We start from the raw sequence: 26,630 nt of genomic DNA, 5'->3' as shown, positions 1-26,630 counted from the left end.
GGAGACCCCAGAACCAGGGCATGCTGCTGTGGTGATTACATCTCTTTCTTGGCCTGGATACTGTTGGGGATCATTCAGGAAGAACAAGAGGACGTTGATGGAAAAAGTGCTGCCAGTGCTACTGTGCTTGCCCCTTTGCCACTGGATTGTACTTTATTGATCAGTCTCTCCACTACATGCCAATTATTTTTCAGGCTAAAGAGCAGGGCAAGGCCGATGTGGAGGAGCTTCTCTCCAAACTAGAGAAGGTAAAAAACCAGGCTTCTCAGATTAATCTGCATGCTTGGAGCTGTAGTTTCTTGACTGAGTTCACTGTGCTTTGTTTTTTCAGACCAATTCTGAGCAGCAGGTGAAAATTCAGGAGCTTCAGGACAAACTGTGCAAGGTGAATTAATTATTGGCTTAGTTACCATCATTATAATAAGAAAACATTTATTCAAAGGTTGATCAGGTTATTATTTGTTCTTTAAGCAAAGTGAATGCTTTGTATTTATCATATCTCCTCTGAAAAGCTGATCAATAGAGCTTATGTATATACAGAATTTAGCATTTTTTACCATCTCTGCAGCTTCCTGTAGTTCTCAGTTTATTCCCTAGAGAAGCTTTTATTTTCAGTGTCTCTGTGGGTAGGAATTGCCCAAGCATATCAAGACATGTGTCTTGAGAGCCTCTTACAGCCTTTGACCTCCTGACCTCCTCCAGGCGGTGAAAGCGAGCACAGAAGCCACTGAGCTGCTGCAGAATGTCCGGCAGGCCAAAGAGCGTCTGGAACGAGACCTGGAGCGCTTGCGAGGCAAAACCGACTCTAGTGACACTTTAAAACGTCGCCTGAGAGAGACAGAGGTACCAGAGTAAACTCACAGTGCTAAATCATGCAAAAATGTTAAATAATGCTGCCTTTTTGGTTAAATATGATATCCAGATACAAGTCGCTCTTTTTTGTGTGGTTAGTCTTATATTAATGTTTTTGTTGTGTAAGCAGGAGGGCAGGAAGACCCTGGAAAACCAGGTAAAAAGGTTGGAGATGGTCGAGCGAAGGGAGAATAAGCTGAAAGATGACATTCAGACCAAATCCCAGCAGATCCAGCAGATGGCTGAAAAGATCCTGGTGAGAGAGCTACAGATAAGGCTTGCTAATACTCTGACCCCTTCAGCCCCTAATTTCACCCCCCTGACCACCCCTCCTCATTCATCCAGCTCTCTCCCAGTCTATCCTCATCAGTTATCTTAGAGTGCACATGTACACACCGCTCACACATCTCTTTAGAGAGCTCCCTGCTGGCTTAGCCCTCACACATTGCTACTAGACTTTACATATATGAATTTTAACATACACATAATCTTGCCAGCGTCAGCATGAGCAGGCACCGCAACAACCGACTTTTGGATTTCCAGCTTTTCCATGCAAGTTTCTTCATTTATTTTGATTCAAATGTATTCGATGTTAGAGTAGAATTATTAGAATACTTTTCAGGCTGTTTTTCAGTAGATTGGGATGTCATGTCTTTTGTGAATCCAGGGTTTGAGGCTACATTAATTAATGATCACAGTGATAGTTTGTATGTTTCATACAAATAAAGCTATACTGGATTTTGTTCACATTATTGTGAGAAATTTTGAGTGTTTTTTTGGATTCATGGTTATAGACGTGACCGTTTATATTTATAATGTTATTCCCTACAGGAACTGGAGGAAAACCTGCGGGATGCCCAGTCGACAGCCCAGAGGATGGAAACCCAACTGGTTCAAAAGGAGAGGCTTTTTGAAGACAAAATCAAGGTGGGCCATCCATCAAATTTTCAAGTTATTGAAAACTGTATACATCTTAGAATAGCCCTCTCACAACTTCACTACGTCTGTTGGACAATACATTGTCCCAGAAATAACTGTGATAAACGCTTTTATCATCATTCTAAGAACACCATTGCAAAGAGAAATTATTTTTTTATTCTTAAGACTTCTGACATGTGCAAAAATATTAATTTTGCCTAAACAAATCAAACATAATAAAATAAAAATACACAACCAAAGTGAATAGATAAATTGAACTCTAGGGTTCTGGTAACAAAAACTGCAGGCAATAATGAGGTCATCCACATACTGTATATTGATAAGATGTGTAGGATAAGTAGATAGCATATTTATTATGACAGGCCTATCTGAGAATGTTCATATATACAGTAAGTGTAGTAGTTCTTTGTCAGTCCTGCTGGTGTTGTGGTGTCATATGAGTCAGAGCTGTCACGTTTCACAGTGAAATTCTACACCATGCTAATTACTGCTTCCAAACCAGATTGTACATTTACAACTATGTCAGTTTTTTTTTTTTTTTATGATCGCTTTATCAAATAGCAAATTATAGACTTTAACCAAAGTGTGAATTTGTCAAATTAACATTAGCAAATGTAACATTTTCCGGTTCTGTCTGACCAAGGTTCTAGAGGCTCAGATGAAGGAAGACCTGGCCGACAAGGAGAGCCTCGAGGCCAGAAGAGCCCAGCAGGAGGAGGAGTCCAGGGAGAACTGCAAACTCATCAGTGAACAGAAAGCAGTAAGGAAACAGAACAGGCCTTTTAAAAAAAAAAAAAAATGATATCCAGTCAGACATTCATTGTTTTTCCGAATCACTCTGAAATATTAGAAACAGCAAGATTGTATATAATAGTCTGATTTTAAGTTTTCCCCCTTTAATTATATTATACAAGTCCAATATACTGTTATATACTGTTTCGGTTAAAGTTGTTTACATACCTTTCATTCTACTCTGAATTAATTATCAGAATTTGACAGCCAGACCCATCAATGTTTTCTTGTTTCTTTACACAGTAATTTGTTATAGTGGTTCAAATGTATTGGAATGTACAGTTGGATTAAATTGCAGTATACTTGATGTTGCACTGTAAAGCTTGGGCTCAAGTCCTAATCTGGTTAATGTGGTAGAATTTAGGCAGTTAAGAAGCTTTTAGAGGCAGTCATCTGACATTGACAGAAGAAGATTCAGGCAACACCTTAATGGACTCTAATAGGATTTCACTACAGCACAAAATTCTGTTTCCTATGGAGAAAAAAAAGTGCTGCTGTTCACCATGGTTCATGAGGATTTGGATATCAATCAAAGGGGGATATAGCTATGTATCTGAGCCTGTTTGTTGGGATGTGATTTCCACCATGTTGTTTTGACTCCCTGCAGACAATTAATGCTATGGATTCCAAGATGAAGAACCTGGAGCAGCGCATCGCTGAGCTGTCAGAGGCTAACAAGCTGGCTGCTAACAGCAGCATCTACACCCAGAAGAATATGTGAGTTAACTAGACCTCTTGCCCACACTGTGCTTTTATGAGTGCCCCCCACCCACACTGAATGTCTCCTCGAGCCTCCAATTGCTTCATTAGTGTGCACGTAAATCTTTGTGCACCATGGCTCATCTGTTTCCCTTGTGTGTAAACTTTCTACCATCCCTAAGGTTAAAGCAGCCATAATCGGTGTTTAATTTTAATAATATAACAACAAAATCGAATGAGAATGTGAAAACAGTGTGGCAATATCAAACGAATAATAACCTGAACCAACTCTGAGATTTAGCCGTCCATAACTTTACTGTTTTGCTTGACTCTCTTTGCTGACATAGCATAGTTTCCTGTTGCAGCAAGCAGCTCTTTTCAGCAAAGAAGCTTTAAAAACCCACAGTACACTGCCTGCTCAGCACCGAAGAGCAGACACAGTTAGCGTCTAGCTGACTAGCTAAAGGAATTTAGAGAGGTTGGTAAGAGAGCAAAACAGAGCTGAATGAGAGTGAATATTGGAATTTCATTCTGTCGTTGGCCAGAAACAGGACTCCAAATGAACCATAATGTTGCTCCAACTGCTGGATGTGTAAATAAATGGGCAAAAATGGTAGCACTTTTTAGTGTATTTAGTGTTTTGGTAAACGTGCAGTAGATACAACTTTGTGGTTGTCATTTTCACGTTCATTCAGTTGATTTGTGCTCTATAGAAGTCTTTGAGAATATGTGTTAGGAGACTCCTCCTGTCTTTTTTAAGTGCTCTTTAACTGTTAAATCACCTTCTGTAGTCGCTTGTGTAGTTCGCAGACTTGCCATTCAAACACCAATTTGCAGCAGGCGTTATTATTTTTCAGAGCAGATACACTAGGATGCTTTTTGATTTGAAGTTGGAAGTACTTGGAAATATTGTTTTCCGACTTGCAGTGCAATGCAGCATATATACATACAATGCAGCTTCAACATGTATATGTCTGGGCTAAGATTAGTTGAATTAATCTTAACATACTCATGTTAGAAAAAAGTAAATGTTGTCACTTGACTTAACTTACTTTTTGTTTACTGAATGAATGAATTAGCTGCAATTCATCAGTTGAATCATTGGCTTACATTACTAATTTGTATTCTCTTTAAATCTCTAATCTAAAAACTGTAGCAGTTTTCATAGCACTTATTCAGCATTTAAAAGTTGAATAAATGCAATGAATAGTGCAGCAGTTTTGAAAGATGCCTGCTTCTAAATAGGCATCTTTGTGTGTATTTTTGTCAGGAAAGCCCAGGAGGAGATGATCTCAGAGCTTCGGCAGCAAAAGTTCTATTTGGAGTCTCAGGCGGGCAAGCTGGAGGCCCAGAATGCCAAACTGGAGGAGCATCTGGAGAAGATGAGTCAACAGGAGCAGACCAAGAGGACCAGGCTGATGGAGCTTGAAAGTCGGCTGCGGGAGGTGAGGCAACAGGAAGCAGAGACACGGCTCCAAATCTGTTAGCTCAAGATTAAGTAATTCACTTTAACCAGCTCACAGTGTAGCCTTTCATTATTACTATCCACAAAAGGGATTAAGGCAGCTGATCAGTTAGCGAACTCAGATCCCTTTCAGATAAACAGCTAATTAAATGCTGCAGGTCTGTAATGGCACCTCCACAAAATTGCCATTGGGCCTGTACACATAAGTATATGTACGCACAGTGAAACGGTGTAATTTGGTAGAAAGGAAATAGTTCCTACATGAAGCTGCCCACAACAAGGTCTGTGGATTATCTTCTGAGTCATGATTTCTGGAAAGAGACATTGCTGTTGAGTGTTTCACATGCATGTTTTTGGAGCCTTGAGCAGCACAAGCTGAGTGCCATCTAGTTCAATTATATTGAAGAGAAGGCAGACATCTCTACAGCTGACATCGCACATCAAAACAAACTAGATGAACAAATATCACTACAGGTAAGACGAAAAATATTTTGATCCTGGGGTGACCTATCCCTCTAAAGTTAATTGAAGAAGAAAAGAAAAGTGGTTGTTAGATGGTTGACACTCACCTGTGAATACTTGATAATGCATTAAACTAAATTGGAGCTTTTAAAGTACATAATGTTGCTCCACCTCTCGGTGAAATGCACCACAAAATCCATTAGCTAATACGTGCATCCACTGTGAACTAAAAACAAGATGTTTTGACATAATTGAGAACCGCAGTGCCCTCTTTCTCCCACTGGAGAGCTCTCACCCTCCTGGTGTGCTGTCTGCCGATGTGACTGGTGGACAGCCTGCTGACTGGATGTCATATCTCTACCTCCACACTCTCTTCCCCACTGAGACGTTATACACAGATTGGCACTAATTGCTGGCCTTTCTGTAACCTTGCGTACAAACACACACACACACTGCCCTCTCCCACACACAAATATGTACTTTCAGATGAGATAGTTCCAATCTGTGGTAGTCAGAATCCTGTGGAAAAGCTAAATGCAAAGTGTTTCTCATCTCTACTTTACGTTTTTCTACTTTATCAGCTCAGAGTGTGTGTGTTCCTCCTGAAAAGCTTGAAAATGTCTTTAATACTTGTTCTTACCTAGTTCTTAACTTATATGACAGTTTAAGTCCAATTACCCAAGGTCTTATTTTTCACAGTGCACTTTTAGTTTTTTCCTGTGCTGTACAGTTTTTGCACTTAGTAGCAGGGTTTGCATCTGCGTTTCTATATCTGTTGGTTAGACTAGTGTCCCCTGACATCCTCTAATTATTCTCCTTTTGTCCCTTTTCTTATACTGCCTATTCAGCTTGAATGATTTCAGATTAATTTAATACTTTTTCAGCCTTGCTTCGTTACTTTGTTCTTTTAATTGGTCTTAAATTCAAGATGGCATCAAAGAAGTTCCTGAAAAGTCTTGAAATAGGCTCTAACATGGAAGCAAAGGTAGCCTATTTGTAGTTATATATGTAACTGCAATTCTCAAGTTCATATCAATCATAGCAGAGAGTTTTAGCACAACAGAGAGATGTGGGTTAAATGATTTAAAGCAGTCCTCTATGTTTTTAGCCAGTTTTTTTTCCCAATTTCTGAATCACCCTAATGTCCTGAAACGCCTACCATCTGGCACTCTAAGCAGGTTAAAATTAAAATGCAAATACAATCTGTTTCAGGTCTGATTTACACTGCAATATACACACAGCATTTACCCTACTCCTGTTTCCTTGTAGATGGGCCTAGAGCACGAAGAAGAGAAGCTGGAGATCAAGAGACAGGTGTCAGAGTTGACCCTCTCCCTGCAGGAGCGCGAGTCCCAGATTAGCAGCCTGCAGGCTGCGCGTCTCGCCCTGGAGAGCCAGCTGCAGCAGGCAAAGACAGAGCTGGAGGAGACCACTGCTGAGGCTGAGGAGGAGATCACCGCCCTCAGGGTAAGACAAACACGTGTAATCACATATGTGTGCAATCAGAGTGAGTCATAGAAATACAGGTGCACATATGTTCAAAATAAATATTTTTAGATGAGGGCGATCATTATGGTGGATGCAGTCCGAAGGAAAGTAAATTTAGATAATTTAAGGGTATGCTGTGCAGGAGTTTCCTAAAAAAAATTCATGCAAAGATAATCCCTCTGAATCATCACTTATGACCCTCTAGAAGTGTGTGGCGGTGACTGTATCTGCAGCGACCCTGCCCTCTGCCTGTATTTTCATTTTGCTGTCTTTGGGACATTTCTGGGCATCAGAAATTCTGGAGAAAGATACTCGATGAGTCTCATTCCAAGGTTGTCAAATACCAATGCTTTGGGTTGTTTCTAAGCAACCCTTATGTAGTGTTTAAAAGCAGCAAATGACAAATCCTGCATATTATGCCTTTTAATACAGCAGTTGCATGTGTTCGATTTTTCGCTCTTCATTTGTTCTTTTTTCTCACAGAATCACAGAGATGAAATTCAGCGCAAGTTTGATGCCTTGAGAGACAGCTGCTCAGTAAGTGCTGCCACGGCCCTTTGTCTCTGCTTTCAGCAGCAGCAGAGCAATTTTCAAATGGTTTCAAAAGACCTTCAAATGTATGGTGATTCATGTTCAACTCTGAGGCTCATGATGTAGCAATGTAGTTTACTGAATCAAGTCTTTGAAAAAGCTGGCTTTCCTAAGGCATTTTCCAGCTTTGGCCAAGTACTTGAGTCAATGAAGCCTGTACACATTTTTTACACTTACTGTAACAAATAGATGACAGGGATGATTGGTAGTTGGAAAACAATGTTCAATCAGCTTTCAAAATAAACTCCTAAGAGGTGCTAGTTGATATTTGACTCACCTTATTAAACATCCTTGTCCTAATTCATACATGGAAAACAAACGTTTCTTACTGATGGGATTTTGGAAGCAAGTCTATTATCTGGGTACGCATTAATTAGTGTAATTGTAAAGCTGCTAATTTTAAATAACCCAGCTGTGCTATTACTTGGTATGATTCTCTTTGCTTGCCTTTGTGTCCAGAACCTAAAAAATATCTCTTCAGTTCAGGGCTCACACACCCCTTACTACCTGTTTGTTTTGCCTCAGGTGATCACTGACCTGGAGGAGCAGCTCACACAGCTGAGTCAGGAGAACGCTGAGCTGAACCGCCAGAACTTCTACCTGTCCAAACAGCTTGATGAAGCCTCAGACGAGAGGGAGGACCAGATGCAGCTCAGCCAGGAAGTGGACAGGCTGAGGAGGGAGGTGGCTGACCGCGAGATGCACCTCAACAACCAGAAACAGGTAACACGCACACACACACACACACTTCAAAGCTCTTGAATATAATTATCTGTATACCTACAGTACCTCATATTGGTAGATATAGTGGAAAGTAAAAATGGATTGTAGACAGTTTACATTTTTCAGCTAGGCTTCAGATAAGATGGTGTGCAACCACTGAAATGCAAGAGAGACAACAATCACTTGGTTTCAAAGTGTAAGAGGTGTTCTCTTCAATCTGCGCTTTTGCTTAACCTCCCAGAACATAGAGACACTGAAGACCACATGCAGCATGCTGGAGGAGCAGGTGGTGGAGCTTGAGTCCCTAAACGACGAGCTGCTGGAGAAGGAGAGGCAGTGGGAGGCTTGGAGAGGAGCCCTGGAGGATGAAAAAAGCCAAGCCGAGAGACGCACCAGAGACCTGCAGAGACTGCTGGACAATGAGAAGCAGAACAGGTGTGAAATGTACTTACAATGTGTCAGTATACACAAGAATGATTGCACTATGATGTTCCTCAGGCACTAAAATGTATTGGTATTGTAAGACTTGTTAATGTGTTGGTCACAGGCTGCGTGCAGACCAGCGCAGCAGTGAGTCTCGCCAAGCAGTGGAGCTGGCAGTCAAAGAGCACAAGGCTGAGATACTGGCCTTACAGCAGGCCTTGAAGGAGCAAAGACTGAAGGCTGAAAGTCTGTCTGATACTGTGAGTCACAAGTGTTTTTCTTTCAAGTGTTTGTGGTTGTGGTGTTCCACTTAAAGTTTTGAAGATTTAACATTTATTCACAGCTCAATGATCTGGAGAAAAAACATGCCATGCTGGAGATGAACGCCCGCAGCTTACAACAGAAACTGGAGACGGAGAGAGAATTGAAACAGAGGCTGATGGAAGAGGTAGAAAATGAAATATGGTCGCATAAACATACACCTGTATTCATGTCCCCTTTGACTCAGTCATTCACAAACATAAAACCAAGCCAGATGTTAAAAGAATCTCGTGTTTAAGACAAGTTTTCTCTAAATTGAGTGAATTATATTTCTGAAAAGTGGTTGATTAAATGTATGCTGGTGTCCCCACAGCAAGGGAAGCTCCAGCAACAGATGGACCTTCAGAAGAGCCACATATTCCGTCTGACCCAAGGCCTGCAGGACGCCCTGGACCAGACCGACATGCTCAAGACTGAGAGGACAGATCTGGAGTACCAGCTGGAGAATATACAGGTGCGCAATGTAATACCTTTGCAATTCGATGAAATGCAGCAGTCTCTAGGGAGAAAATGAGTCCTAGTTAGATATTAAAATAGTGTGAATGGTGTTGGTAAGTAACAAGGAATCTCAGGGGGGACCAAGAGAATATAGGACTCCTAATTCATGTGTTCTCAAAGGGAATTCTTTTCAAGTTGTAGTCAGAGGTATTTCCTTCTCTGAAGATCTGTTTTCCTTCCTGCAGGCTGTATACTCCCATGAGAAGGTGAAGATGGAGGGCACGATCTCCCAGCAGACCAAACTCATTGACTTCCTCCAGGCCAAAATGGACCAGCCGACAAAGAAAAAGAAGGTCTGGGAATATGTTTTATGATGACTATACAAATTAGATTGATAAACAGCTTCTATCTAAAAATAATCACACATATTGTATTATTCTTGTATAGTGAAATCTTCCCTTTCTTAACAGGGTATATTCGGTCGGCGCAGGGAGGATGTGGGCACCACGACTAACGGGGCTCTGGTTCCGCAGGCCCAGCCAGCAGTTCCCCTGCAGTATGGTGACATGAAAATGGCTTTGGAGAAGGAGCGCTCAAGGTGTGCAGAGCTGGAGGAGGCTCTGCAGAAGATGAGAATAGAGCTACGGTCCCTCAGAGAAGAGGGTAGGTCTGAGTATTCTGCACCACAGTTACTGCACCAAATATGACAGTGGCTTTATATTTTATGGCACGTGGTAGCAAGACATGAAACTCTGTAGCTGACCCTTGATTATCATCCTAACGTAGAAAGGGGGAAAACCTCCTGTAATAGACTCAGTTTGTAATCATTGTTGGCACAGAGTCAAAGGTGTTAATTTAAATCAGATAATCATATTTTGTGATAGAAACAAATACCAGCATACAGGTTCTGCTATCTGAGATGAGAAATGACCGCCTAAGTCCGTTCAGAAAATCCTGTTTTGTGCCTCCTCCCTTATCTGTTCCCAGTCATATTTTAACAGAGTTGCCATGGCAGCGTCCTGCTCCATTACCTACACCTGCCAGGTCCTATGAGATTCATCTCAGAATCTGTTTTTGTAATGGAGCCAGATATTTCCAGCTTAAAAGCTATGACTGATCTAATGTTAGGTTGTTTGTTTATGGTGATGCAGCAGCTCATTTCAAAGCCCAGGAACATGTGGCTCCTTCCACACCGGCCCAGGCTCGACATCAGATCCTCATGTCAGCCATTGTCAAATCCCCAGAACATCAGCCCAACCCCAGCAGCCTGCTCAACCCCTCCACCCGCTGCAAGGAGACTTCCACACCTGAAGGTTAGTCACACACACATACACAAACACACAGGTAAACTCACTGGAGCCCATCAGCCTGAACTTGACCCTAGGATCTCCTGTTCTGCAGCTGCAGATTTCCTCACAGGAGTTGTTCACCCTTATGCTATCAGTGTCAACACAAATGGATTCTCTGTTCACTTATTTTGTTTATGTGGTGTGTTTATGTGTGTGTTCTCTCTATGGCCTGTCTCATAAACAGGATTATGATGTTGAATAAAGTTGGATAACTGTGCTCAGTACATGTTAAACCTGGAACTCGCTCCAAACCAGGGACATGGACTGAAGTTAAACAAAAATCACTTTTTTCATTCACTGTGCATTATCCAGCTAACATTGTAATCCTGCTTTGCCCTGTCTCACAAAGTAAGAATAGTGGATTATCAAGGTAACATTGGTTTTAATCCAGGCTTTCTGCAGTCACAAAGCTAAATTTCTTTCTAAACCCTTTCTGTGGGGTTGATCACCATGGAAACTGAATCTTGCTGCATATATCATTGCTGAGTAGCAGGTTCAGTGGATAATATCATAATGTATAATAAAACACAATTTTATCAGTGTCTGCAGGCCCTGAAAAAGTCTTAGTGTCTTAAATTCAATTCTATAAATATTAGGCTGTAAAAGTCATTAAATGGTCTTAAATTTGAATTAACGAGGTGTGACGTCCTCGTCATTTTTCTTTCGAGTCTTTTGATCTTCTGTATATATTATATGGCATTGTCTGAGTTAACTAAGAATACTTTCTCAGCCGATTTCTTTGTAAGAAGCTACATTATTCATCTTAAAATTGAGCTTTTTTAAAATAAATTTCCTTTTATTTAGTTTATCCCTTGCATGTGCTTCCTTATTTGTTATAGTCTGAGCCAGACATAACAGATGTCTTAGTTGGCATAAAAATATTATCTAATGTCATTTATCCATCTTTTAATTTTAAATAACTAATAATTTTAATAAAATGAGCCAAGCTCGTTCTAAATCTAGATGTAGAACCTAGCACTGAACCTTATACTGTCTTTATATTTTATACTTTTACTTACTGGTGGCAAAATTTAGAATGAACCTAACTCACTCTAATAACCATATTCCTGCATAAAGCCTATATATCAGGTCCAATGACACCAAAAACACAATTTGTCCAAAAATCTGTCTTAAATTTGATTTAAAATGATCTTGATCAGGTCTTGAAAAACATTACATTACAGTGTCTGATACCTGTATACACCCTGGACACATGTTTGGAAGCCTGACTGAGTGTAACTTGCTTTATGATTCAGGCTCCTGACTCTCCGTGTTCGTTTACTTTCACATAGCTATTGTTAGACTGCTCTCTCCTTTCTGTCTCTTTCCTCTTGCTCCTCACAGAAAAGAGGAGGGTCACCTTTGAAAGTAAGTTAGCAGTCACCACGGTGTGTCTTCTCACATGTATAAGCTCATCTACATGCATGTTATACTGTTCACACACACATGCTCATATCATAATGTCCATCCGTCTTATTGTCCTGCTGTCAAGCTGACTGTAACTTGACCAAAGGCTTTGTTCTGAAAGGTCAAGTTGAATGTGATGTACTTTTATTTATTTTAGCATTGTTCCTGGAACCATGATTTAGATAGCATATGGTTGGATAGGGAGCTTTTCACCCAGAAACATGTTAATGCATCCCATGATCATTGGCATGCATAATCTGATTCTGACTGACTATTATAATATACTTGATATGCCTAATATCTGCTCTCAAAAAGAATTCACTCATTGCTCAAATTGCCCCATGCTGCTTGAAAAAAATGAGTCTCATATGCTTCTCAACTGATACAACAACATATTATGGTGTCATATTTCTCTTTCAGTAACTCTATCTCTGCACCTCTTCTTCCCTTTTTGCATTGCAGAGTTTGGTCGTCGTGTAAAAGAGAGAATGCACCACAACATCCCTCATCGTTTCACCGTGGGCCTCAACATGCGGGCTGCCAAGTGTGCCGTCTGCCTGGACACTGTGCATTTTGGACGACAGGCTGCCACTTGTCTAGGTTTGTGTCCTGCACTGTCGCTGAATGTGACGATATTTCAGAAGACACATTTATTGGCCTGACTCAACAAACAAACTAGAAATAGTTCTTGTAGCCTCGCATTAGTCTCTGTCACATGGTGGAATGAGATTTGTCTTGTTTTGGCTGTAATTAAAAGCTCTAGTTTTATGATTCCCAGAAAAGAGAAATATGCAGTTTTATATTCCAAAACAAACAGTGTAGAAAAGGTGTAAAAGCACAATAACGGTAAAAAAAAAACCCTTTGCTTTGTCATTGTCAGTTATTGATCATGGTCAAAAAACTATGATCGCTATTTGTATATTTTGTTGTGTTTACATGAGTCTGTTGTGATAAAATGAGTCTTTGAAAATCTCTTAACCATAACCCCACACTAACATTTATCCCCCGGCTCTCTTGTCTCTTGTTGTGTTATAGAGTGTCACACCCTGTGTCACCCTAAATGCTCGCCATGTCTTCCGGCCACCTGCGGTCTGCCAGCTGAGTACGCCACTCACTTTTCAGAGGCTTTGTGTCGAGAAAAGGCAAACTCTCCTGCCCTGCAGGTTAAAGAGGCCAGTGGGCATGTTCGCTTGGAGGGATGGATGAAGCAGCCGAGGTAACCTCAGACCTCCGTGGCATACTACCACGCTTACCATATGTTTTCTCACAATTTTGACAGTAGTGTGCATTTGTGTGCTTGCTCACACAGAAATGGCAAGCGTGGTCAGCAGGGCTGGGAGAGGAAATATGTGGTGCTGGATGGAACCAAAGTATCCATTTATGAAACTGAGCCCAGAGAAGGTCAGTACTTCAGTTTTTAATAGAAAAATACATTTTAAACTTGACATAAAACATCACTGATCGATTCCTTAATGAGACAGTTTGTAATCATGTAGGTATTTATATTCCCATATAGATCAATACTAGCCTGTAGTCTGGAACCTCTGAGTTCATTTTCGATTGCCAAGGGGCATTATCAAAGGTTGCAGACTAAAATACCTCTAGATGCAATTGGACAGACCTACAACCAATCAGAGCAATGAAAAATGTGACGTAGTGTTGGGCAGTGATTGGTCGGTTTTCGAGCATTGTAAAAATGGTCGCTTGATCACTGACTCTCTCAAATTGCATTAAAACGTGTTTCTGGAAACATCTGAAGTAATGCAGTAACAGAATCTTTGTTTATATTTTATTAGCACTGCCTAGTTTGACAGTTTGGTTGGAGTTTCATGAGCCTAAACAGACTTAATGCAATTGGATAGACCTACAACCAGTCAGAGTAGGAAAACAAGTGACTTTTCAAATCTGGACTGGTGATGCTTCTCTGTCAGTTATCATATCAAACCTGCCCCTTTTTGGATAAATGGTTGGGACTGGTCTGCCACAAACAAGGAAGCAGGGAAATCTGCCAGACATATTGTCTGGTTCGAAGGCTACATCAGTGCAGCAGTATCCAACATATAATAAATAAATAATATAAATATAAAAAATAATGTGGTGTCTGTCTTCTAGACTGTATAAAAGCTGAGGAGGAGTTTGAGCTCTGTCTGCCTGATGGAGAGGTGACCGTTCATGGAGCTGTTGGAGCCTCTGAGCTCATCAACACTGCCAAGTCAGGTACTGGATCAATACCAAATAATCCTGTTACACTCTGCCTATTGAAGGAGTTTAAGTGTATCATCCACCCCCAAGTCTTAAATTAGATTCACATAGCCCATCTAAATATAATTTCAAAATATTCAAAATAAAACCAAATGTCAACACTTCTGTTCAGCTGTGAAATTAAGCTGTTAGCAAGTTGCCAACCAATCCATCTCTTTGTGTCTGTACACAGACATCCCGTATGTCTTGAAGCTGGAGTCACATCCCCACACCACCTGCTGGCCTGGCCAGTCCTTATACTTCATGGCTCCCAGCTTCCCCGACAAGCAGCGCTGGGTGGCTGTACTGGAGTCTGTGGTTGGTGGCAGTCGTGGATCTAGAGACAAAGTGGATGCTGATGCTGTAAGTATTGCATTTTTCTGCTTATGTCAGTCCTGATAGGGTTCAGAATTTGAATGGATTTGTAAGAAAGAAAGCCCACTTATTATGCACATTTCTAATAGTAACTTTATCCAAGGGTGGCTGTATTGTTTGGGTAAAATAAACTGAATGCCTCCATTAAACATCAGCCAGTGCCTTCACTTCTTTTTCTCTCCCTCCCTCTTCTTTCTCTCTCTGCATGTTCTCAACATCCACGTCTCCTATTTGTGTGTTGTCATCGTCTTTGTTGATGTGGTTATACTGTGCGTTTGTATCTCCATTCAACTCGGTTGTGTGGATCATATTATAGGCAGGTGTTGCTAAAAGACAGAAGAACCTATCCCCTCTGGTTCAGGTACAGTAAGTAGCTGCACGAACGCTTGGGCTTCAGTCGACCGACCGGCTGAGCATGCAGTAGCTGTACACATCTACGCATACAACACTGGTGCTGTTCAGAGCAGGTCAACACAGTCCAAGGCTGAGTTACTCAGTATGTTCCATAGAAAGGAACTGCCCTGTGTCAAACACACACATCATTATATCATACACTCATAAACTTATATAGTGCATGGATGTGAATAGGCACTGCTGTGCACCTCTGGCCTTGTGTCATATGCTATGTCATGCATGCTTCTGCAAAAGCCATGCACTGCTGTGTCATCACTGAAACATGAAAGACACACGTACACACTCCTTTAACAACCTGAGCTTGACTTCAGTGTGCAGGCTTCTGCTGGTGGTGTTGGTGTGTTTTCTGCTGCTTTAGGAGCAGTTTCCCATTCTGTGATAAATGACCTTTGGAAATAGTGCTACATTTTCTCTAAACTGTGTGTCAGCATTTTCAAAAAGTGTTACCCCTGCCTTGTTATTTTTATCACCTATTCAAATATACATTTCAGGGATAGACCGATTATTGGCCTGGCCGATTACCAGGGCTGATATTCAGTATCTTTCAGATTATTGGTATTGGTGTTGTAGACACCACTCTGTGCTCTCACTCAATGTCCTGCCCACAACACTATCTGATTGGTTACACATTACAAGTAATAGCCTGTTAACACTGAATAATCTGAACCAGTAAGTAAAGATATCAAATAAAGGTGGTGGAGTGGAAGTATAAAGTAGCAGAAAATGGAAATAGTAAGTATAGTAATAGGAGTAAATTTTTGTAAGTTACATTCCATCACTGATTATACTAATAATCTGTATCATTATCAGCCCTGAAAATACATATCGGTCTATCCCTAATGCATTTAAATGTTCAATGTGCAACTTTTTGCCTTACAGCAAAATACACCTCATGGCCAAACGTATTTGAACACCCACGTTAACATTATAAACATATGTGACTGCTAAACATCAAATCCCCAAATCTTTAGAATCTCCAAACAAAAAGAAAGAAAGAAAAGAAAATAATCTTTTTTCCATTTTCCAGAAATGGGCATTAATAGGCTCCACATTTCTGGAAAGCTTTTCACAAATTCTAATTTGTCCCAAAGTTGTTTAATATGGTTGATGTCAGGACTCTGCAGGCGTGGACATTGTCATATTTTGACAGGACTCAAGGAATGTATTGTCATGTGCATTAAAATGCCATCAGTTCATTTCCATATGCAATCAAATCAACATGTACAAAGTACAGTATACACAGTATACAGTCACTATCAGAGTTACAACCACTCTATGTTACAGCATAAAGACGTGCATAAAAAAATAATAGGCAGTCTTGAATAACTAGAACCCAGGGGGTTAGAAGCTGCAGAAAAATAGTCTTAGTTCCTGAAGATAAAAGCTGTCTTTAAAACGAGCGGTATGTGCTTTAATACCATATCTCTGCGATGGTAGCAGTGAATGTATTGTAAGTGATGGCCTCGTTAAGTGTTATCCAAAAGGCCTTCTCTGGACTGTTGCCACAAAGCTGGAATCACATTATTCTTTAAAATATCATCTGGAGCATTATTGTTTCCATTAACTGAAACTGAGGTATCCAAACCATGAAAAGCAGCCCCAGGACAAAAGTACATAAAAGAAAAGTATGTGGATATTGGTGTCTGCATACTTTTGGCCACATAATGTATGCATTTCTAGCCCCACCCTTTTTCAACTCAGTTGGTTCATGTCAGACTGCAGCACTTATCATAATAAGCTGTCTGGCATTATATGGTAATTCATACTGTAAAGCCTGAGGGAAACGGCATCCATAAAGCTTTAAACACTGAATCCACAACAATTTGAAAAGGCACTTTATTATATTGCTACTTTCCATGACTGCTGTTGTTTCTATGGCCACCCAGACAATAATTATAGTTTTAGAAATGCGGACCAACTAGTATGCGGATCAGAAACTAGTACTAGAGTACTGGAGTACTAAAAGTATGGATCAAATGCTTGCTCAATTCTCAGTCTTGTTTACTTTTGTCTTTGATTGGATATTTTGATTTAAATTTTGACTTTAATTTTATTGTCTATTGTACTGCGTGTATGTAGGAAAGTTCTATTTAAGTCTGTTTGTGTTCAGACAACATTAAAGTCTGTCAGTCTGACATATTTGGGTTATTTTTTTGATATACCAAACTTGAAGGAAAAAAAATTGGAGATAATGATGTTTATACTTGGCAAAATCATAAAATATGATCATTTTTTCTTTGAAACTTGGGTGTTTTTAGAGCAGTTTTTAGGTTGTTGTTGACAAATATCAGACAAGACTTGTCCCATATTAAAAGGAGTGTTTTTGTGTTTTGTCTTTGGAGAAATGATGTCAGTTCACTTATGCAGGCATCCTCAGCGTACATTTGAATTATAAGTAATAAGAGTGAAGGATGAATTCACTGATTCAGATAACAGAGCTGGTAACGGGTCTCTGGCTGTTCATTCTTGCTGAGTCATCTTTTCTTGCTCTTAAAGCAGCTAATTTGTGGAAGATCTGCCTAACGTGCCCCCTCCCTCTGCCCCATGTCTCTCTCTCTCTCTCTTTCTGCTTTTTGTCTTCATAGAAACTTCTGGGAAACTCTCTGCTGAAGCTGGAGGGTGACGACCGTTTGGACATCAACTGCACCCTGCCTCTCACTGACCAGGTACATGGACCAAACCTCTGCACCATCAACAGGAACGTAATGACTTAAATTAAGTGAACCAGCAATGCTCACAGTCTGTTATCTACCTTTCCCTCAGATCGTGTTGGTTGGCTCTGAGGAGGGTTTGTATGCTCTGAACGTCATAAAGAACTCTTTGACCCACATCCCCGGGCTGACATCCGTCTTCCAGATCCAGATCTTAAAGGAGCTCGATAAGCTGCTGATGATCACTGGTCAGTACATGATATTAAATGGAGCCCTTTATACCTAATTGAGGCAGACATTTCTTGTTATTTTCTGTCAGGGAAAGCTAGTATTTCCATACTATATTAGTATTTTTCTCTCTGATGTATTAGTTGTTTTGAAAATAGGATGTAGAGGGTAAATAGTGTGCGAAGTCACTCAGGCAAACAGGAGATTGCTTGTGTTTCTGATTGTACGTGGTGTGTTTGTTGTGTCATCCAGGAGAGGACAGGGCCTTGTGTCTGGTGGAGATCAAGAAAGTGAAACAGTCTTTGTCGCAGTCCCATCTTCCGGCTCAGCCCGACCTCAACCCCTTCATCTTTGAGACAGTCAAGGGATGTCACCTCTTCTCCTCTGGAAAGGTGGATTAACTTGTTGTTGTTAGTTATTCTGAGAAAATTCCCTTTAGTCAGGCTGTTATTTAGTCAGAGTTAATGGGCTCAACACCACACTAATAGCACTGCGGTGTTGATCTTTCTTTACAGATTGATAATGGGACCTGTATCTGTGCTGCTATGCCCAATAAGATTACAATTCTGCGACTTAATGAAAGCCTGAACAAGTTCTGCATCAGAAAGGTGAGTGGGCCTTAAAGGTTGTTAGATGTTAATGTCAGGCAACGAGTAACGACTTGATAAAAGGTGTTGAACTTTTGTTTGTTTTTGCAGGAGATCGAGACATCAGAGCCCTGCAGCTGTATCCACTTCACTGGCTACAGCATCATTATCGGCACCAACAAGTTCTATGAGATTGAGATGAAGCAGTATGTGCTGGAAGGTAGGTCACCCACCATTGTGATTTATTCGTACAAGTTAGGGCTGATAAAATCGATATATTGTCGTTATATTATCGATATATTGTTATTATCATATGAGACCATATATTGCCTTAAATTTTAGATATCATGATATCATAATGTGGTATAAGTGTTGTCTTTTCCTGTTTTTAAAGGCAGCATTACAGTATAGTGGTGTAATTTTCTGAGCTTTCCATAATACTTGTTCTAATTATATATTGTATTATCCACAATACTAATGATTATTTATCCAAAATCTCATTGAGTTAATATTTTGTGAAAAGTACCAATTAGTCATCCCTACAATATTGTCACAATATTGATATCGAGGTATTTGGTCATAATTATCTTGATTTTTGATTTTGACGCCCAATCCTAGCATTTATGAAGTGCTTTGGAGGAGATTTCAAAATACCAAGATTTATATTTGCGAATGGCAATATAGTACAAAAAATTTGAAATATCATTTTAAGGGAATATAGCCAAGCTCTAGCACAAATCCTGTATTGATATTTGGAGAGACACTGCAGGTTTTTTCATGCACTGGCCAATTTGGGGCTTTTTGCTTCCATAACATCTTTTGTCAGACTAGTTTTCAGGACATTTATGCAAATCAGTGCATATTTAATTAGTTGGCTTAATTTGCATATTTAAACTTGAAGTAGCCGAAAACTTGTAGTACAAAAATAGTTGTCTTAATGTCAGTAATCAACTGGGGAAGTTTCATGGTGATTTATTTTCCCTATCTACCATTTTTGTCTAAAAATGTATTAACCAACACATACATTTAAAGGCTAGTACTCCTGAAAATGTGTTTTTCTAATACTTAATCTAATACTACAAAATCTCCAGCACTTGCATACACCAAACTTTCCAGTTTTATTTCTGTATCTGTATTCTGAAGGTTTTACATAGTGGTTTGTTCATATATCATGAATAACCTGATTTTAAGTAACAATTTATTCCTAAAAACATGTTTTTTCTACAAAAAAAGTTTTGTTTTTTTATAGCTGTTGACAGTATTTTCTGATTTATGCTGTGATTAAAAAGAGATTTCCATGATTGCCCCTCTGTATAAACCTTTGACTCTAATATGTGTTGTGTCGCTGTAAAGTTTCAACATTCACACCTGAACAAGCTGATATGATTTCTTTCTACAGAGTTCCTGGATAAAAACGATGTGACGCTAGCTTCAGCTGTCTTCGCCGCATCCTCACACAGCTTCCCAATCTCCATCATACAAGTCACCACGTCTCCACAGAAGGACGAGTACCTGCTCTGTTTCCATGGTTAGACGTTTATATCTGTCTGTGTGGGCACACGTGTTTATGCAGTTGAGCTTGTCAATACTTGTACCGGCAAAGGAGCCAAAAATGTAACTGTTTGTGTGAGAAAATCGATGTATCGATTACTGCTCTCATGCTTTTTGTTTCCTACGTCACAGCTTCATTTTTAACATCTGGAAATAGGCAGATTTGTCTGAAACCTGGAATTTTTCTTACAGAGTTTGGTGTGTTTGTGGATTCGTACGGCCGCAGGAGTAGAACTGATGATATCAAATGGAGCCGCCTGCCTCTCTCATTTGGTTAGTGTCACTCTCGAAATGTCTTTCATTCCTACATGGTCAATACATGATTTATGATGTGATGTTAAGTGTATTTTTTGTATCTCAGCCTATAGAGAACCCTACCTGTTTGTGACCTACTTCAACTCTCTGGACGTTATTGAAATTCAGGGACATGCTGCTCTGGGGTAAGACTGCCTTCTGCTCCTTTTTCAGTACCAGTGCGTCACTTAGGGTTTAGACTAATTAGTTTTCTCCCTGTAGTCATCATTTTATGGATCTTCACTTGGCATCACTGCATATTGTAGTGATGGAAATGTTAATTTCCCATTACTGCCAGGGCTCAGTAACCAGCTTTACAAGAATCATCTATTTCAGTCACCGCTGTTCTAATGGATACAGTTTCTAATGTTCTTATCTCTGTCAAGGGATACACTGTATAATGTTGTTATCTCTGTCCAGGCCCCACTCATATGCACACCTGGATATCCCAAACCCACGCTACCTTGGACCAGCGATCTCCTCTGGAGCCATCTACCTGGCCTCTTCTTACCAGAACAAACTGCGGGTCATTTGCTGCAAAGGCAACCTGGTCCAGAGCACAGAGGGTATGGGAGACCTGCAGCGCAACGGCTCTGGACGCAGGTGAGGACGTACACCGTTTATTATCATGCCTCAGCTCACACCTCCCTCCCATTCTCTAAGTTAACTAGTTTACACTGAGTTAATACCCAAAAAATGTGTGTTTTGGTTATTAGGTTGGTGACTTCTTTATCCACAAAGCTTTCAGGTTTTGTTTGTTTTTAAAGTAACCACACATGTTTAGCTGTAACACATTTAGTATTTACAGTTTAATTTTATGATATCATAGAACACAGTAACACATTATATATCTTATTAGGTGTCATGATTAAAGGCAGGTGACTTTTATTTCTTAAAATTAAAGAAAAAAGTATTATTTTAGTATCTGTGCCAAAACTTACATATTATATTGACTTGAATAACCATACCCATCACTAGTCATGATGTCATAATACTGTCAATGCCCATTTCCTGTTTTATATAATGTTACTGCATGTGGAGGTCCAATCTCGTGTGGCAATTTAGTGAATACATTTGAGGCTCAGATACATTAGTATAAATAAATGTATTAATAAATTAACATAATGCACAAATAAATTGTAACCCTAATAACTCTGTATTCACTCTATATTTAATTTGCCAATCAGGACTTTGGGACAATACATATGGTTTAAATGACACCTGCATTACAACATATTGGTTAATGTATTATGCCGTGCCTTTATTTGTCTATCGAAGGGAAATGAAACGGACGAAAGTCCTGCAGAGTGGAATTTAATTTGTTTTGCAGTTTTCCTGAGAATTTGCTTATTCATTGATTTATTTTTGTTGTGGTTTGTTCTTCACCATTAGTCACAAACTGTAGAGTAGAAGCACACCTCACTCCTTTATCTCATGTACACTGGTGTTGTTGAAGGGTCAGTGGGACTTGCTGGCACTGCTGGGCACAGGTTGGCATCCACAGGCGGTGATAGTTAAATATTGGCCTTGCTGTTTAATCTGATTATAAAACAGGACAGTAACACCTTCATTTTGCTCTTTACAGGAGGAGGAGTTCATTTTTTATCTGTAACAAATCCTAACATTTGTCTTTTTTAAATTAAAATGCCTCCTGTCAAATGTAGAAAGGAAATTGCTGAATAAAGACTGACTTCCTGCCTTTATGTCCTGGGACTCGTCTGTTACAATTTGAAGCTCACTAACAACTGAGCCAATAATGAGAACTGGCCTTACAAGTCAGTCAAAGCTTTGCTCTGTAGTTATTGTTGTCAGCCACTGACTCTATTCTCATTTAGAAAACCAGATTGAGTAAGTGGGTCCTCACTGCCACTGCCAGTAAGTGGTGTCCTTACTGGCACAATCATGCACCATCACCATCATCCTCATCCTCACCACATCTGTGGACTGACCTGACGGTGCCAAGCAAAGCCCATGACCCAAGACACACAATACCTTTTCCTTTGACCAATGCTCCCTGTCCGTCTTTATGCCTCGGTTCCTCCCTAACAGCCCGAACAAGCGTGGCCCTCCTTCCTACAACGAGCACATCTCTAAAAGGCTGGCAGCCAATCCCCTTACTCACGGAGATCCCGGCACACCTCACCGCTACCGAGAGGCTCGCACAGAGTTTCGACGGGACAAGTCCCCCAGCCGTCCTCTGGAGAGAGAGAAGTCTCCCGGCAGGATGCTGGAGAGTCGGATAGGGGGGTCTCCAGGCAGGGCCATGGCTGACCCTCGGTTAGAGCGCTCCCCGGGTCGGGCCATGGCAGACCCTCGAATGGACCGCTCTCCTGGCAGGATGATGGATGTTCGTAGGGAGAGGTCGCCAGGGCGATACGAAGAGCGCCAAAGGCTTCATACTGGCTCTGGTCGCACGCCCATAAACCCTGTTAACAAGGTGTGTCAATCTTCCTTTTTTTTTTTTTTCCATTTTGCAGTTCCTGTCTGCAGATGATGCACTACTGATAGTTTGTGTCTTTTGATGTGAGGTTGCATGAGGTACTTATCCCTAGTCAGTGTATTACCTACAGTAGATGACCGTCAGCTCTCCCCCTGTGTGGAGAAGCAGCGTGTAACACTGACAGGGAAGCAGAGGATTGTACTGCTAAATGGTACCAACATTAAGACGTATTTTATCCACCTCAAAGAAGGCCCATCTCAAAGTGTGTGTGTGTGTGTGTGTGTGTGTGTGTGTGTGTGTGTGTGTGTGTGTGTGTGTGTGTGTGTGTGTGTGTGTGTGTGTGTGTGTGTGTGTGTGTGTGTGTGTGTGTGTGTGTGTGTGTGTGTGTGTGTGTGTGTTTATATATGTATGTGTTTAAGTGTACGATATATTTTTAACATTTTTGGCACTTAACATTGCCTCAGACAGCAGCTGACAGTCCAACCCAACAGCTGATCTGTGGCGTAATACAGTGCGCGGCAGGCACAGCTGTGCTTGTGCGTAGGAATACAGACGTTGTATGGTTGAGGGAATGTAGTGCCAAAGGAAAGGGCTGTCTACCTCATATAACCCTACATCAAAGGACCTGAACTATCACTTTAAAGAGACGTGAACTTAAATGACTTGTAATTTTCTTATAATAATATTGATAATATTATAACAGTCTAACTGCTAGTCCTACTGTATCTGTATGTATTAACCTGCCTTTATGTTTTTGCCTTTGTCCTCCAGGTTTGGGACCAATCATCTGTTTGAGCAGACAGCATAGCCATCCATACCCAGCATAGACAGAGAACTTGGGAAGAAAAGGGAAAGAAGGGAGCAGAGAACCAGTGAGAATGTCACCAACTCATGATGAAACACTGCCACACATCTAAGCTGACAAACCCACAGAGGAAAACATCTGTTGCCGTCAGAACAGAGAGAGAACAAGAGAGAGAAATAAATAGATGTCATTAGAATCAGGTTATTTTTCTCAATGAACTGACCCGAGTCAATAAAGGTCAACAAAATGCCATATTTAAGAACTTTTTGAGCAGGGTTTTTAGAGATATAATTGAATATATGCGAAGGGGTCCATTATTCGATTTGATTTCTTCTTCAAAAACAAAATCTGGTTCATGTTCTCAACTTCAGGCCTGACTCAGTGGGTTTTGCTAGTTTCAGTTAACACCAGACAGTAGTGACTTTGATAGATAAGCACAGCCGTAGCAACTTAATCTTACAAAGCCTAAATACTTACAAAGTCAGTCACTAGTGCACATGGCAGAGGTTCACATAAAACGGTAGTAACACATCTGGCCCTTTTCCCACACTCAACTCTGTCCACAGTAGCCACAGATCAGGGCAGGAGAGGATATCTGAAAGCATTTCTGGCTCCAGCCTGTGCTGACGTGTCAACACACAATCATTATCAGTTAATTACAATCATCCTATGCTAACTTCAGTCTTCTATCGAGGCTGTGGTTAGTTAACGGTGACGGGACTTGACTGGAGCACAAACAAATTTAAATCAAATTTAAATAAATGAAGCCTCCCTGCCCTGTAGAACCACACACCAGATGATGTTCGCCCTCGGACAGGTCGACACAAAAAAGAAACTGCACTACCCACAATCCTCAGCAGGACTTTCTAATCCTTCAGAACGCTATCTGACTGTAAATAGACGAGACATAATTTTATATATATTGAGAAGGAATTTCAAGGCTGGATAAGCCATGTCTATTTTTGTTAAAGAAAAAAAGTGATTACGTGTCCTCTTGAATGTCCAATGAGTATTCTTTTAACATGTCCAAACAAGTGAGTGATTGTATCTGGATCCAACTCGTGTATGCACTTCCATCTGTCAAAAGCAAAACCTCAGTGCTGAACTATATGACAGGAGGGAGGAAAAGATCATGTTTGAAGCTTACACATAGTATTTGAGCATTTCTTTTTGTACAATGTCCCTTATATTGTATATAACCAGAAATTGTTCCAAGGTGAAGATGAAAATAATCTTTGTTTTTCTCCTGATTCGTAAATGGCATGGATATGTATATCTGAAATGAAACGGAGTGTTGTCTTCTGCTTCTGCCTCATTTATATTTTATATTTTTATTCCACGATTTAGCAACGAAGCACGTGAATAACATCTCCTTTCTTTTATCTCTTACCTATTTGCACAGTAGTCATATGATTATAATTCTTTTCTTATAGTAAGACACTCTTGGCAAGTTAAAGAGACGGTCCAACCTTGAAAGACACTAAAATCCGTCCACATTTTTGCCCTCGTTAACAAGGTGCTTGCACTTGACAAGAGCTGCAACGATCAGTCGGTTCTAGTCGAATGAAAGAAAAGTAATTGCCAACTATTTGAAAATCGTTTAATCGTTTCAGTCATTTTCAAAGCATGAATCTCAAACATTTGCTGGCTCCAGCTTCTTAAATGTAAGAATTTACTGCTTTTCTGTGTTATTTATGATCATAAATGAAGAGACTTTGGGTTTTGGGCTCTTGGAAACTGTGATGAGAATTTTTTACTAAACGATAAATAGCTTAAATGTGAAAATAATTGGCGTATTAATCCATAATGAAATAAATCATTAGTAGCACTACACTTTTAAAAATGTAATTTTTTTTGGCAGTGTTTTTGGAATATTTACACCCTTTAACTTGCCCAGTGTGTCTGTTAACAATGAAGCACTCAATACCAAGATGTTTCTTCGACTATCTGAATCCACTTTGGGTCTTTTTAGACATAAAAATCTTCCTGAATGTATTAAAGCCAAGAAGAGGCGACTGATTCATTGGTCACAGGTGTTCAACAGAAAGCATCCAATGCTACAGATTGCACAAGTTTTCCACTGCTCTTTATAGGACTCTATACAACAAGGATTTCCCATTCAGTTTTATTTTTCTATTCTTTTGAATTTCTTTTCACATGATCCTGAATCATAATGCCGTAACGCTGGATATGATAGTGATGTCTGCTAACAAATGTTTTATTAGCGTTCCCTGTAGAGATTTTGTCACAGAATATTAAATATTATAACCATTGTCTTTCATTTCTACTTTTTACCTCGTTATGTTGTGCTTGTGTGCCTGAACGACCAACATCCTTCATTTAGTTTTTATAAATTACAGACACAGAAGAGAAAAGCGGTCAGATTTGAAGCCCTTTTCCCTTGTGCTGTCTCCTCACCACTTACACTTGAGGCTGCCTGGACCATTTGTCCATGTCCATTGTGTTCGAAGAGGTTAGTCTATTTATAGGTGTCTGATCCCAGCGCTCAGCCAATGCGGCGATGGCCTGCCATTCCAGTCACAGTAGCTGCAGCGGCTGCTCGGGTCAGAATCTGAGAGGAGCAGAAGGAGAGAGCTTTTCAACAATAGCATCTGCTCTTAAGGTTAACAATAACTCTTCTAATTCTGACCTCCGTGTACACACTGCACTGTGAGACGACACCGCTGACATCTGCTGTTAGTTCATCAACAGCGTTTTAAGTGACAGTGAGTGGACTGAGCACAGGGAGGCTTTCAGCGCCTCTCTTTATATAGATCACCCACTCCTAACCCCGGCCCATTCACCTCATTTTCACAGACTGTCACTTTTCTTGACCTGAGAGCCACAAGTGATACCGGATGACTTGTTAATGGTGCAGAGGGACATAGCACATTGTAAGGACACGTTCAGTGTCAGCACTGTTGCACTTGAGAATGTCGCGCCCACTGCTGTTGACAACACTGAGCTTAGTTTCACAAGCTCTTTAAAGCAAGTTGATCAGAGGCATCCTAAGATGGAGTAGAAGGCAGGCCATTACAGCAATGCCACAACAGACTGACAAAATGTTTTTTGCATGGGACTGAAACCGCTTAATG

At 40.4% G+C, this 26,630-nt stretch overlaps 1 protein-coding gene across 3 annotated transcripts in view; it reads left to right on the top strand.

The window, feature by feature from the left end:
- The window catches only part of cita (citron rho-interacting serine/threonine kinase a), a 42,369-nt gene extending 16,561 nt beyond the window's left edge, over positions 1-25,808 (top strand). Inside the window, exons 15-48 of one of the 3 annotated variants that reach the window (XM_073467385.1) lie at positions 195-248; positions 332-385; positions 703-843; positions 983-1,108; positions 1,684-1,779; positions 2,435-2,551; positions 3,191-3,300; positions 4,553-4,727; positions 6,479-6,676; positions 7,181-7,234; positions 7,814-8,011; positions 8,253-8,446; positions 8,559-8,694; positions 8,778-8,882; positions 9,069-9,209; positions 9,439-9,546; positions 9,664-9,856; positions 10,345-10,506; positions 12,412-12,549; positions 12,985-13,165; positions 13,259-13,350; positions 14,062-14,166; positions 14,384-14,553; positions 17,565-17,645; positions 17,743-17,878; positions 18,111-18,250; positions 18,374-18,466; positions 18,557-18,665; positions 19,845-19,973; positions 20,189-20,269; positions 20,358-20,436; positions 20,711-20,893; positions 22,340-22,727; positions 23,502-25,808. In XM_073467385.1, coding sequence (XP_073323486.1) covers positions 195-248; positions 332-385; positions 703-843; positions 983-1,108; positions 1,684-1,779; positions 2,435-2,551; positions 3,191-3,300; positions 4,553-4,727; positions 6,479-6,676; positions 7,181-7,234; positions 7,814-8,011; positions 8,253-8,446; positions 8,559-8,694; positions 8,778-8,882; positions 9,069-9,209; positions 9,439-9,546; positions 9,664-9,856; positions 10,345-10,506; positions 12,412-12,549; positions 12,985-13,165; positions 13,259-13,350; positions 14,062-14,166; positions 14,384-14,553; positions 17,565-17,645; positions 17,743-17,878; positions 18,111-18,250; positions 18,374-18,466; positions 18,557-18,665; positions 19,845-19,973; positions 20,189-20,269; positions 20,358-20,436; positions 20,711-20,893; positions 22,340-22,727; positions 23,502-23,525 — 4,491 coding nt within the window. In that variant the 3' untranslated portion in view covers positions 23,526-25,808. Of the gene's footprint in view, positions 1-194; positions 249-331; positions 386-702; positions 844-979; positions 1,109-1,683; positions 1,780-2,434; positions 2,552-3,190; positions 3,301-4,552; positions 4,728-6,478; positions 6,677-7,180; positions 7,235-7,813; positions 8,012-8,252; positions 8,447-8,558; positions 8,695-8,777; positions 8,883-9,068; positions 9,210-9,438; positions 9,547-9,663; positions 9,857-10,344; positions 10,507-12,411; positions 12,550-12,984; positions 13,166-13,258; positions 13,351-14,061; positions 14,167-14,383; positions 14,554-17,564; positions 17,646-17,742; positions 17,879-18,110; positions 18,251-18,373; positions 18,467-18,556; positions 18,666-19,844; positions 19,974-20,188; positions 20,270-20,357; positions 20,437-20,710; positions 20,894-21,875; positions 21,994-22,339; positions 22,728-23,501 lie in introns of those variants that run through there. The other 2 variants (XM_073467384.1, XM_073467386.1) reach the window with 2 other exon arrangements.
- Positions 25,809-26,630: the final 822 nt, after the last annotated feature.

The sequence above is a fragment of the Pagrus major genome, chromosome 6 (assembly GCF_040436345.1).
Source record: "Pagrus major chromosome 6, Pma_NU_1.0".
NCBI classification, from domain to species: domain Eukaryota; kingdom Metazoa; phylum Chordata; class Actinopteri; order Spariformes; family Sparidae; genus Pagrus; species Pagrus major.
Note: the sequence above shows the minus strand (reverse complement) of the source record. Positions and strands in the feature narration are given on the sequence as shown.